We start from the raw sequence: 12,994 nt of genomic DNA on the forward strand, positions 1-12,994 counted from the left end.
TATTTTTATTTAAAAAAAAAAAAAAATACAACTACATCGTCAACACCCCAGCTTAGGGATCAGTGAATATTCTTGCTTTAGTGATTTTGCATTGAAAATTGAATTAATTTATTTAAAAAACTAAAAACTTAAACCAAAGACATTTCTAAATTCAAACTGCACTTCAAATGAAATGAAAAAGCAATTAAAATGACAAAGTGGTCAAAAAAAAAAAAAAAAAAATCATATACAGTATAACCACCTTTCCATTTACCGTCACGCAAGTATCCGTCTATGACGACATGCAAACAATTACTAATACATATTAAGATCTAAAAACTATTATAAATGTTAACTTAATAATTATAATGATGATAATAATCACTGAAATATAAATCATGGTTCAAGGTGAATGTGTTTTGTATTATTTTAAGATTTAATCACAGATGTATATATATAAAGTGACCCTGCAGAGCTGCGCTCACAACGAACTGCTCTGCAGAAATAAAGCGAACTGAGCACAAAACACCTCCTGAGCTGAGATGGTCTGAGGTCATTTGCAGCATTCTCATTGATGATACTATTCTTGCAAAAAAAGTTCAGAAGACTGAAACAAAGAAAGCGTGAGAACCCTTTACATACGCGTGTTCCACGAGACTGCACACCTCCAAACAAACAAACAAAAAATAGATGGTTTTTCTGTCATCTGTTCTTAAAAATATCATAAAGTGTGTTTAAGCGTGGGTCTGTGTGTATAACAGCATTTCTTGTGTCATTCCGAATCCGAGACGACTTACAATTACCCACCATGCACATTATATTCGCTAACTGCAATTAAACGTCTTCTGTCAGTGCGCATACTTTGCTGCCTGTGTAATTTGATATGTTGGTAAAGAACATCTGGCTTTCAATGCATTATTTAGGTTCATTTATCATGGGTCGCAAACCTTTCATTAGGCAACTATTCTTTATTTAAGGCTATTCTATTCGTTAAGGTATTGTATTGATATTGGAAGTTCCATTCATAATGTTTCCCCCTTTTACCCATGTTGTCCCATGTTCCGAGTAAAACCGGTAACACTGTACACCATGGCAACCCTACTGTAGCCTGTTATATAATGCATAGTTTCATATACTACTTTTAAATAAATAGTTGCCAGTATCCAGTATATACAATGCAATATATAGTATGCAGTATGCTAGAATTACAGTCCGAACATAGCTATGTTTTTGCGTCTTACAGGTTTTGTGTCGGTGTTGTCTGAAATTCGCCCCAAAAATGACCTTGGGCATCCATTCTGTGACAATCTCAGACAAGGCGATTGGATGATCGATTATGTGAGCACTCGCCTGATTAATAAAGGCGGAGCTTTGCGGGAGGTAGGAAAGGAAATAAAAATTCCCTTTATTTATAGACTTTTTGTAATTCTCTATATCATGATTCCCAATACATTTTTAATTGTGCTTTACAAGCATCAGTGAATGATCCTTTTCTACTCTTTGCAGGTGGGAAAGTGGTTCGCTGCCATATTTACATATCTTAAGCATATTCCACGTTACTTAGTGCCATGTTACTTTGATGCCATCATTGTTGGGGCATACGCCACAGCTGTAGATGCCGTTTTCAACCAAATGTCCAGGTTTGGTTTGTTCTCTTTATAAGTTAAATGTCTGTGAGTCAGTATGTTTATATGCACAATTCTAATCAACCTTCAGTGGGTTTTTGCATAATCAAGCTACAGTCTTCATCTGTCTGCCAAAGTATACACGACACATTGCGTAACTGAATATTAGAAGGAAGGACGAGAGCTGAGGAAGTGCCGGTAATTCACATCACACGTCACCTCTGTTTTGTTGAGAATGAAATGTGGCCTGATTAACGTGTATACATGCCGGATGAAGCAGAGCTACATTCGCATTATCTAGGTCTGTTAGTCAGACTTCGCAAAAAAAAGACAGGTATGATTTCAGTCAGACTAAAGCATTTAAATGACAATTTAAAAAAAGATGTACTATTGTTTTAGTTCCCTGAAACACATGTAAACGCACTGAGTGTGAGAATGTTTAGTAATTGTACAATGTGAAGGGAGTTGTTTGTAAATGTGTGCAAGTGTGTTTCTTTGAAATTACAGCTTTGTTCAGAATGGTTCAACTCTGGTCAAGCAGCTGGCATTGGGTTCGGTTCAGATGTGTGGGGTGGGTCGTTCCCCTGCCCTGCCCCCCCTTTCCCCTGAACTGGAAGACGTACCTATCCGTCTCAACGATGCAACCAAACAAGAGGAGCAGTGTTGCGTGTCTCTTGCTGCAGGTTGGACTCACACACCTATTTTTTTTATTTCTAGGAATTTAAATGGGTGGAACTGTTTAAGTTTATTTTATGATTTAAAGAGATAGTTCACCCATGAAAGAAAAAAAAATTGTCATCATTTACTCACCCTCATGTACTCAACCCGTATTGTTTTCTTTCTTCCATGGAACACAAAATAGATGTTTAAGATAAGATCAACTGAGGTGGTGTCATCTGACTGAAACTTAAAAAGCAAGATGGGGTTCCAACAGTCATGGGTGCAACCACTGATATATTTATAGAACTGGATCGCTGTCGCAACAGTAAACTGCCAGCAGGAGGTGAAGCCACCGGAAGTGTTTGAGCGGCCATCTTGGTATGCCTAAACTATCATAGAGCATTAAATGCTATGTTTCCATCAACGCTTTTTATGCGCATTTTACGATATCACATAAAATCTGCTGGATGGAAAAACCAAGACTATTTGATTAATAAAAGAGTCACACAGTCGCTACAATGTCCCTGGAAGTGAAGAGTCTGTTCTTTTGAACGCAAAGGATGGAAACGCGGCTTTATCCGCACATTGTTTTTGCGATATTCTGAAATGCGCAACTTGGATGGAAACATAGCTAATGACTGACAAGCGAAAACACCCCCGTTTCACTGTCTCCAACCTGCGGATACGGCAGTCACATTTCGTCCTCTAGTGACAATCATGTTTAATGTTTAATTTGCTCTTTATAGATAATATTCGTTACGAGGGAGAAGACATACACGGATCGCAATGTCAGAGCATTCACTTGCCCCGGTGTTCAGCCTATCAGTGCAGCACAACGATCACCAAAGGAAACTGCAAAAATGTCCACAATATCTGCTTGTTTAGAGTGACAATACGTCCTTACCCCTGAAAGGGACTTTAAAAAAATGAGACCGGTATTTCTAAATTGCCTTAAATGCCCGGGATTTTCACACTGAAGTGCTCTCTGTAGTCATACATGGATAAATGTCATAAATACGTGTTTGTTTGCCATTTAAACCTAGCGTATCAGTTTAATTTTAACCAACTTTGCTTTGCGTGCCTCCTCTGCGTGTGTGATAGAGGGAGAGAGAGCGCACGCTCTTTTTCAAGTGACCGCGCGAAAAAGGCACTTTTAGATGAAAACATAAAACAAGTAACTCTGAACAAACACTTCAATGTTCACAATAAATAAGTCTGAAAATGTCTGTTTGTATCTTACTTCAGTTTCAGTGAACTTGTTTATATTCAGCTGATCTATTCGTCGATGAAGTTTGTTAGAGGTAGACTGTTAGATATGCGTGATTTTATTTGTATATAGATATACATAATTCGCTCGGGCTTTCAAGAAACAGGAAAAATTCCCGACTTTAAATAAACAAATAATTGCATGTATATGACGTCTGCATTGTAGGGAGGTACATGAAGATTTCAGATATTAAATTGGTGATTGAATGATTAATGTTTGCTCGCTGAAATGAGATGATTTCCTGTTAAATCAGTTTTGCGATGTTTGGGCATAGCAATATGGTGGCGCAGTGGCTTCACTGATAAGATGCATGAGCAATCCTATATTATATATCAGTGGGTGCAACTCTGGGTTGGGGGGGGGTGGCATTTTAGTTACAGCATGCTGCCATATGTAAGGCATTGTATATCAACATTAAAACATATAAACACAGAACATAACTTCCCAAGAAATTATGTGAAAAAAATCATGTACTCATGGGGATAGCTTAGAAAAATGAGGAATAAATATGAATCCCAAAATGTAAAAAATGTATCATCTGACAAAATATTATAATTAAAATACAAATTACAAATTACAAATGCAGGTTCCCCATCAAATAAAATATTCTTACTTAGTACGGGGGTTCAGGGGCATGCTCCCCCGTAGTAATTTTTTGCAAAAACAGCATCAAAGCATTTAATTCTGGTGATTTTGAGAGCAATATATTTCTTTAGTATATTGTGTAGCAAATATGTGTAGTTTCGCAAAATTACCTTTCAAAAAAGTAGCCTGCTGAGGCAGTACATGGTACTTTAAAGTATAAGGTGATGTCAGCTAAAGTCAGGTAAAATGGGCCAGGTAATGGGTTAGAGTGTCATAGTTCTTTAAAATTCACTATTCAATAACTGCAAACTATTTTATAGAGTTGCCACAATAGTACTTGACATGTTTCAGCTGATTTCATTGTTTCAGAGTTTGATAAGGTGGACAGGGCAATTAATTTGACAGATGCAGGATGGGAAAAACATAGATTAGTGACCTGTATGCTAACTGCACCTTTAAACTCATAAGGTTTATATATTCGTAAGCAGCTATTGATCATGCACTCTGAAACAGTGGTGGTGGATTTGTTTAACTGGATTGTTTTTGCGCTGCATGTGATGTCATCATGAGACTGCCGCTTACAGTAAAGACAATGCATCTTTTATTTTATACTTTATTCTTCAATTATTCTTTTTATTGTATACAAGTTGGCACTGGATACTTTCAGCTAGCTTCAGTATACACAGTTGACTATGTACAAAATAAAACTTATGTTGTGTAAAAAATGTGAGTAAAAGTGAAGGGAACAAAAGAGTAATTTTCAAAAAAGTGGAGGGGTGTGTCCCCCCTGTCCCCCTGGAAATTGCGCCAGTGCAGTGATTGAAAACCTGGAAATATCATGGAAATTTCAATGTTGAATATAAATTTTTCTAGTTATGCTTTGCTCCAAAATATTTCATAGGTAAAACATAGGTCTTTGGTAAAGAACGATTTGCTCGCAAGTGATTTGTGAGCTAATTGTTCTTTTGAGTCTGTTCTTGTCAATAAATCGGTCAAAATGGTTCATTGATAGGTCTGAAAGTTTAAATGGTCATTTTATTCCAGATGTGTTTGAAATGGCATTGTGTTGAACATGTTCATGAGTATTAGGAAAAAAATTTCAGAATTCTCCTGTGATGTACAGTATGTGTGTCCTGTCCTCTGTTGGACATTGTCAGTAGACAAATTAAATAAACTAGTGAGAGTGTGAAAATGTTTTAAGAGGTTTTATTTGTATTTTTTCCCATTTGCAGGTTTACCACATTTCTCCACCGGAATCTTCCGCTGCTGGGGGCGAGACACTTTCATAGCCCTACGCGGTCTCATGCTTTTGACAGGGAGATACCTGGAGGCCCGGTAAGCATCTTATTTTAGGATGAATGCATTCTATCTTTTAATCACTCCTAAATTATCCTCTTTTCTGGTCTTTTTTGTTTGTTTGTTTTTTGTACAGAAATATCATCTTGGCCTTTGCTGGTGCAATGCGCCATGGTCTGATCCCTAACCTTTTAGGTCAGGGCATTGCAGCACGGTATAACTGCCGTGATGCAGTATGGTGGTGGCTTCAGTGTATCCAGGACTACTGTAACATTGTGCCCAACGGCACAGACATTCTAACATGTCCTGTGTCACGTATGTATCCCACTGATGAATCTGAGCCGCAGCCCCCGGGGACAGTGGTAAGAAGAAAGGAAACACAATCACTTACTTTTGCTTATGACACTTAATATATGGTTCAACCTTAAAGGGATAGTTCCCGTAAAAAAATGAAAAGTCTGTTTTTTACTTAACCACATGTTGTCCCAAAACCGTATGACTTTCTTTTGCGGAATACAAAAGTAGATGTTAGGCAGACTGTTAGCCTCAGCCACCATTCACTTTCATTGCATTTTTTTTTCTTTTCTTTTTTTCAAAGAATGAAAGTGAATGGTGACTGAGGCTGTTATTCTGCCTAACATATTTTATGTTCCACAGAAGAAAGTCATACAGGTTTGGAACAACATGAATGTTTAACAGTTTTGGGGGGGAACTATCCCTTTTAAATCAACTTAAATGAACTGTAAATTTCAACAATCTTACTGTTGTAAACAAGTATCATTAACAGCAGCATGATTAAGGACTTCAGGGTGACCCCTGGCCCAAAATACTAAACAAAAGTAATCTAAAAAGGAGAAGACATAAATAACCTAAATGCATTGAAAATAAAAATACAACGAGGCTTACCTAACTATTCTAACAAATACAGGAACAAACCATATTCAAACCAAAACGTGCAGGCCACCCCTACACCTGTCTGCTTTAAAGACAAATATCTAGTGTAATCTTCAAATGTTAAGTCACACACTACACATTAAGTATTGCATCTAAACAACACATGAACAAAGTTTAATTTGGCGGCTGGCAAGGAGTCGGAGACAGCACAAACATCCCGGGGTCATGACAGCTCATCTCTGAAGCATTGCAACACAGTGAATTGAGCACACAATGAAAAACAAACCACATCCACACACAGACAGAACGTGAGAGAGAGAGAGAGAGAGAGAGAGAGAGAGAGAGAGAGAGAGAGAGAGAGAGAGAGAGAGAGCAAAACACAGCAGCAGACCGTTAAAACTAGTACGGGACATAGGGGTGGGCGATACCACTTATTTTATTTTCGATCCGATACCAAGTACTTTTAGGCCAGTATCGCCGATATCGATACCAATACCGATACCTCTAATGAACTGAATTTTAACGAATTCTTTGGATAAAATTAGTAACAAATTATTAGCCTACTTAATTTTTTTTATATATTTATGGGCCTAAGCAGAAAATTATTACGCTGCTTTGTTTACCCTTTAAAAATCAGTAAGTATAAGCCACATATAAAACCACAAAATTAACCATAGATATTGTTATATGGTTACTATTACTAAAACCAAGTTACAATATGAATACTACAGTAATGCTGTAGTAAAACCATGGTTAATTGTATCAAATCCTTGGTTCATGCCAAAAAGAAAAGAAAAAAACATGGTTACTACAGTCGTAGTTACTAGTCATGGTTAATACAATATTACTACTGTAAGTCCATGGGTAGTTTTCATAAGGGTATCATTTATTAACGAGGATTACAGTTTATCAATGTTTTAACAACTCTTTTATTTAATTTAATGAATTTAAATAAGCCTGTAAAAATAGTCACACAAGCCCATTATAATACATGTCACATTTAGATTTGTCATTACTTATGTGAATAACTCCAGATGCTGTTTTTCTGTCATTACCTCAGGAAAGCACTGCTCTCTCTTTGAATGAGCACTGTGACTGAAAGGGTATTTCAGCATTTCTGCGCGTCAAGATGAGCGGAAGAAAAAATAGTTCCGGTGCCGTGCAACTATATGCTCATATAATTCTTTTTTCCACTTCGAAGCTTATGAGATGCATTAATATTCATGTTATCTAAATAATAGTATCACTAGTTAAAAAAAAACCTTCAGAATCAATATTTTTATGTGAGGATCGATATTCTTGATACCACATCAGTATCGGAAGTATTGATACTTTAGTATTGGACACCACTTAATTCAGCAATTGGACACCACTTATACCGTGGTTACCACATTTATGGTGTTATGTTTTCCGTGATGTGGACAGAATCACTGAATCCAGTCATACAATTTTAATCAGCTATAAAATGCGTAATGTTATAGAATTTGACATATTTGGTACAAAAATTAATGTACAGTTAATAAAATTAAAATTGTGATATGTCCTAGTGTGATTATTAAACTGCAAAAGACTGTGATTTAATTAAATGTATATACCTGCATGTGCTGCTCACTTCAAAATGAATTTGTGAAGTCGGCCGCTCATTCACTGACAACTCAGAGTCATGAGCATCGCGTGCTGTGTGTGTAGTAGATGACAGAAAGCAGATCACTCTGAAGTGCGCAGCACATACAGACTATTCATTTATTTAAATAATTCACAGCTTTTTGGGGTTTAATAATCAAACTGGGCCACATAGCAAACTGCTAATCTGGAGGTGAGAAACTACCATCAAAAACACACAAATGGCTAAATAAAAGCTTGATTTAAATGGATGTGTAAAATGGGTAAAAAAAAGATAACAATATATTACTACTGAATTGTAATATAGTCATTTTTAGACAAAATTTTTATGTCTAAAAATTGTCCAATACAGAATTCAGAAAAAATAAGCATCCAATAGCCACAATGTACATCATGACCTCTCATGTGTTTTTGCTTTAATATTACACCCGTTGGGCACAGAAAATGTCCTGGAAATGTCCTTAGAAATTTTGCCTCGAAAAGAGTGGGAACCGTGATTTTCTAGAGTATATATAACTTTTATATAATGTTCTATTATGTTTGCATTTAATAATAGAATCCCTAATTTGCATATTTAAACATTTGTAATGGGTACAATAGACAAAATCTTGCTTTGATGTTTATTTTAATATGGCAAAGATTTTGTTAATTAAATGTTTCAGGACCATGACCAGCCATTGTATGTGGTGATTCAAGAAGCCATGCAGCATCATATGCAGGGAATAGAATTCAGAGAGAGAAATGCTGGGCCGCAGATCGACCACAACATGCGTGATGAAGGTGAGTTATTTTGTATTCATGCATACTGGAAACTGTTTGGTCTGGTTTCCATGTTGCAAAATGTCTGGAAACGGTCTTAAACCATACCTCCCTTTGCTCACTATCCTATCCTACAGGCTTTAACGTGGAGGCAAAAGTAAATCCTGAGACAGGCTTTGTTTATGGTGGAAATCGCTTTAACTGTGGGACATGGATGGACAAAATGGGAGAGAGTGACAAAGCCCATAATAGAGGTGTCCCCGCTACACCCAGGTACTTGCTAACATACTTGTCAGGCTTAACCTCTATAATAACGCTGGCTGCCCACCAAAGAATGATTTCATCGCAAAACCACCAATCTTCCATATGTCATGTGGGTGGTTTTGTTTTGTTAATGTGCAGAGATGGCTCTGCGGTGGAGATTGTGGGCCTTTGTAAGTCAGCTGTGCGCTGGCTGATGACGATGAATGACAAAGGACTTTTCCCATACTCCTCTGTTACCATATACAGAGATGGTACGTCCTTTATAACACACTCTCACAAGCAAATATCACTCTTCTAAAATGTATCTGTCAAAATGTCACTTTTATAGCATTTTTACCACGTTTTGTGGAATTTTGGAATGTTTTTGTTGTATTTTGCATGAGAAATTCTCAGTATTGTTGGAGATGTTGTCTGAAGCGTAGTGCACAAGTTCTGACATGTTGCGCGATGGCACTTGTGTGTGGGTTATAATTTCCAGATTCCACCACCTCCCTTCTCCTTTACCAATTTTCTAATACTTTTCCTCCCTCCTTTATAAAGCTAAAAGCCCATACAAAATAATAAAAAATAATTTTTCAGTATTAAAGGGTAAGTTTGCTAAAACATTTTTAATTCTGTCATCATTTAGTCACCCTCGGGGTGTTTCAAACTCTATTTCTTCTTTTAAAAGATTTGAGGCAGAATGTTAGGAACTGAAAGCCCCATTCAATTTTATTTTATATATATAAAAAAAGAAAATAAAAATCCTAAACATTTCCAAGGGTTGAAAAAAAAAAAAAAAAAAAAAAAAAAAAAAAAAAACATGAGTGTGAGTAAATGATTACATTGTGTTCACTTCAACCATCAGAATGGGGGAAAAATGATCTCAGTGATTTAGACCGTGGCATGATTGTTGGTGCCAGACAGGCTGGTTTATGTATATCTGTAACTGCTGATCTCCTGGAATTTTCACGCAAAACAATCTCTAGAGTTTACTCAGAATGGTGCCAAAACAAAAAAACATCCAGTGTGGACAGAAACGCCTTGTTGATGAGAAAAGTCAACGGAGAATGTCCAGACTAGTTCAAGCTGAAAGAAAGGCTACAGTAACTCAGATAACCACTCTATACAATTGTAGTGAGCAGAATATGTCAAACCTTGAGGCAGATGGGCTACAACAGCAGAAGACCACATCAGGCACTTTATTAGGAACATATTGTTCCTAATAACATGTTCAGTGAGTGTATGTATGATTGTTATTGCATGGTATCATTTAATGTCAGGTTTCATTCTGCGCAGTTGCGTGTTCCATTATGTCTGTGTTGTTTGCGCTGCACAGTGGAATATAGCACAATCACACAAACTTGAAAAATATCTCAACATAATGTTTTTGTCCTTAAATGTCACTCAGACATATGACATTCAAACGTGATAACTTCTGTAGATAACCAAAGCTTTACGGAATTCTCTGAAATGAGGTTAAAACGTTGTTTTGTTGGTGTGTTGATAAATGTAGCTAAAAAGACATTTCAGCTTTGAGACTGGACTGGACTGTCCTGTATGGCTGCACTGTCAAAATTCATCAAATAAAGTTGAAACACCTGCATCAGTATCACAAAATTATGATATATTCAATTGAAAGCATGCTAGTCACTTTTTGTATATTTTAAAGATTAAGGATGACCAATACCATGTGGTTTTTAAGGTAAAGAACAGTCGGTGTCCTATAAGAAGTGGAATCAAAGGATCCAGGAGAATTTTGAAAAGATGTTCTATGTGTCAGATGACCCTTCTGACCCAAATGAGCAGCATCCTGACCTGGTCCACAAGAGATGCATTTACAAAGACAGTTACGGGGCCTCCAGTCCCTGGTGTGATTACCAGCTCAGGCCTAACTTTACCATCGCTATGGTGGTGGTGAGTCCACGTTCAGCCTGACACCTGATGATATCAGAGACAGCAGAAGTCATTAGCTGGTCTAAGCTGGCCATCAACTGATTAACAATCCACCATGTAAAAAAGAAAAAACCCCATTCATTTTAATACCATCTTTTGTCCATATAAAATGAACGATGACTTAGGCTGCCTAACATCTCCTTTTGTGTTCTATGGAATAAAGAAAGTCATTCAAGTTTGGAATGACATAATGCTGATTAAACAGTGACATAATAAAAATGTTTGGGCCATTCTCTCATGCAGTACTTTCTTTTATTAGGCACCAGAGTTGTTTACAGTGGAAAGGGCCTGGAAGGCTTTAGAGGTTGCAGAAAAGAAGTTATTAGGTCCTTTGGGAATGAAAACGCTGGACCCAGAGTGAGTGGAAACAACACTTGCCGCTGATGACTTACAGTACTTGCATTTTGCTACTTGTGTTCAGAGTGCACTCTTCTGATTTGTTGCCCAGACACAGTTTGATAAAACAAGTGCTCTTAATCTAGACTACACTACATCTGCTTCAGTGAAGTCATTGCATGTTGAAATCTGTGATGTTGGTATTTTTATGTTTGTCTTGACAGTGATATCGTGTACTGTGGTGTCTATGACAACGCCCTGGATAATGACAACTACAACAGTGCAAAAGGATTCAATTATCACCAAGGACCTGTATGTTTTCATACATTAAGTATATATGTAAGGTTCACCAAATTGACACTGGCTACCACCCCTGGAGTTCGCTAGTTCGAATCCCAGGGCGTGCTGAGTGACTCCAGCCAGGTCTCCTAAGCAACCAAATTGGCCCGGTTGCTAGGGAGGGTAGAGTCACATGGGGTAACCTCCTCGTGGTCGCTATAATGTGGTTCGTTCTCGGTGGGGCGCGTGGTGAGTTGGGCGTGGATGCCGCGGTGGGTGGCATGAAGCCTTCACATGCGCTACGTCTCCGTGGCAATGCACTCAACAAGCCATGTGATAAGATGCGCGGGTTGGCGGTCTCAGACATGGAGGCAGCTGGGATTCATCCTCCGCCACCCGGATTGAGGCGAATCACTACGCGACCACGAGGACTTAAAAGCGCATTGGGAATTGGGCATTCCAAATTGGGTGAAAAAGGGGAAAAATCCAAAAAAAAAAAAAAAAAAGGTTCACCAAATTGTCTTTGACAATAAGATATTTATGTTGGTGCTTTTTACTGCACACATTTTATCATTCTTTTCAGGAATGGCTTTGGCCAGTTGGATACTTTCTACGAGCCAAACTTTATTTTGCTAAGAAAACGGGCCAAGAGAAATACAACGAAACCATGTACCTGGTGAAAAACGTCCTATCCAGACTTTATTCCCATTTAGAAAGGTATTACTAAATATAGGTAGACAAAAATAAATAAATAAATACACATTTGCATCGATTTTTATCGACAGGCATTTGAATTGAATCGTTCAGAATTTTAGTGGCTTGTACAGTATATGCAGCTATTCATGTCTATATATTCTTTCTGATATAGATCACCTACGAAAGGCTTACCTGAGCTGACCAATGAAAATGGACAGTACTGCCCTTTCAGTTGTGAAACACAGGCATGGTCCATTGCTACTGTTCTGGAGGCCCTATATGATCTTTAATGCCATGCAAGGAACATGAAGATCTAACCAACCTCTTCCCACCAGCCTGAGAAGCTCAGAGGACATTTTTTTACATTCAGAACATTGTGCAGACACAAATGTGTGTTGGAACTTTCTGAGATGTTTTGGTGTTCGGTAGAAATGAAAACCCTTTATCTTTAACTAGTGTATGTAAATTCACTTTTAGAGAGGTTTTACAGTTTTACTTTGTCATGTGTACACTTTTTGGCTTGTATTTTGGCCAGATTGATTATTCAGATTGTTTCTTTGCTTGTTTGTTTGGAAACAGTTTTATGCCCGTTAGTGACAGCTTTCCTCAACTTAAAAAATACAGCTGATGCCATAATATTACTAATATACTCATATTCAACATTCATTCTGTATTCTCTAAATTCGTAAACCAAAAACATATTAAAAACAGCTCTTGATACAAATCTACAAGATAAGCAGTCTTTCATGTTTTGCGAAGTCATGGTTGATTCATTACTTGCCCAAGGACAACAAAA

General features: G+C 37.4%; 1 protein-coding gene across 2 annotated transcripts in view; it reads left to right on the forward strand.

Moving 5' to 3' along the window:
* Positions 1–12,922, forward strand: part of LOC127431457 (glycogen debranching enzyme-like) — a 35,004-nt gene extending 22,082 nt beyond the window's left edge. For both annotated transcript variants that reach the window (XM_051681857.1, XM_051681856.1), the window contains 13 exons: positions 1,223–1,359; positions 1,486–1,619; positions 2,112–2,287; positions 5,349–5,451; positions 5,549–5,774; positions 8,592–8,709; positions 8,826–8,961; positions 9,091–9,203; positions 10,637–10,848; positions 11,147–11,244; positions 11,448–11,535; positions 12,086–12,219; positions 12,371–12,922. In XM_051681857.1, the coding sequence (XP_051537817.1) occupies positions 1,223–1,359; positions 1,486–1,619; positions 2,112–2,287; positions 5,349–5,451; positions 5,549–5,774; positions 8,592–8,709; positions 8,826–8,961; positions 9,091–9,203; positions 10,637–10,848; positions 11,147–11,244; positions 11,448–11,535; positions 12,086–12,219; positions 12,371–12,488 (1,793 nt within the window). In that variant the 3' untranslated portion in view covers positions 12,489–12,922. The remainder of the gene's footprint in view (positions 1–1,222; positions 1,360–1,485; positions 1,620–2,111; positions 2,288–5,348; positions 5,452–5,548; positions 5,775–8,591; positions 8,710–8,825; positions 8,962–9,090; positions 9,204–10,636; positions 10,849–11,146; positions 11,245–11,447; positions 11,536–12,085; positions 12,220–12,370) is intronic.
* Positions 12,923–12,994: the final 72 nt, after the last annotated feature.

The sequence above is a fragment of the Myxocyprinus asiaticus genome, chromosome 41, assembly GCF_019703515.2.
Source record: "Myxocyprinus asiaticus isolate MX2 ecotype Aquarium Trade chromosome 41, UBuf_Myxa_2, whole genome shotgun sequence".
NCBI lineage: Eukaryota > Metazoa > Chordata > Actinopteri > Cypriniformes > Catostomidae > Myxocyprinus > Myxocyprinus asiaticus.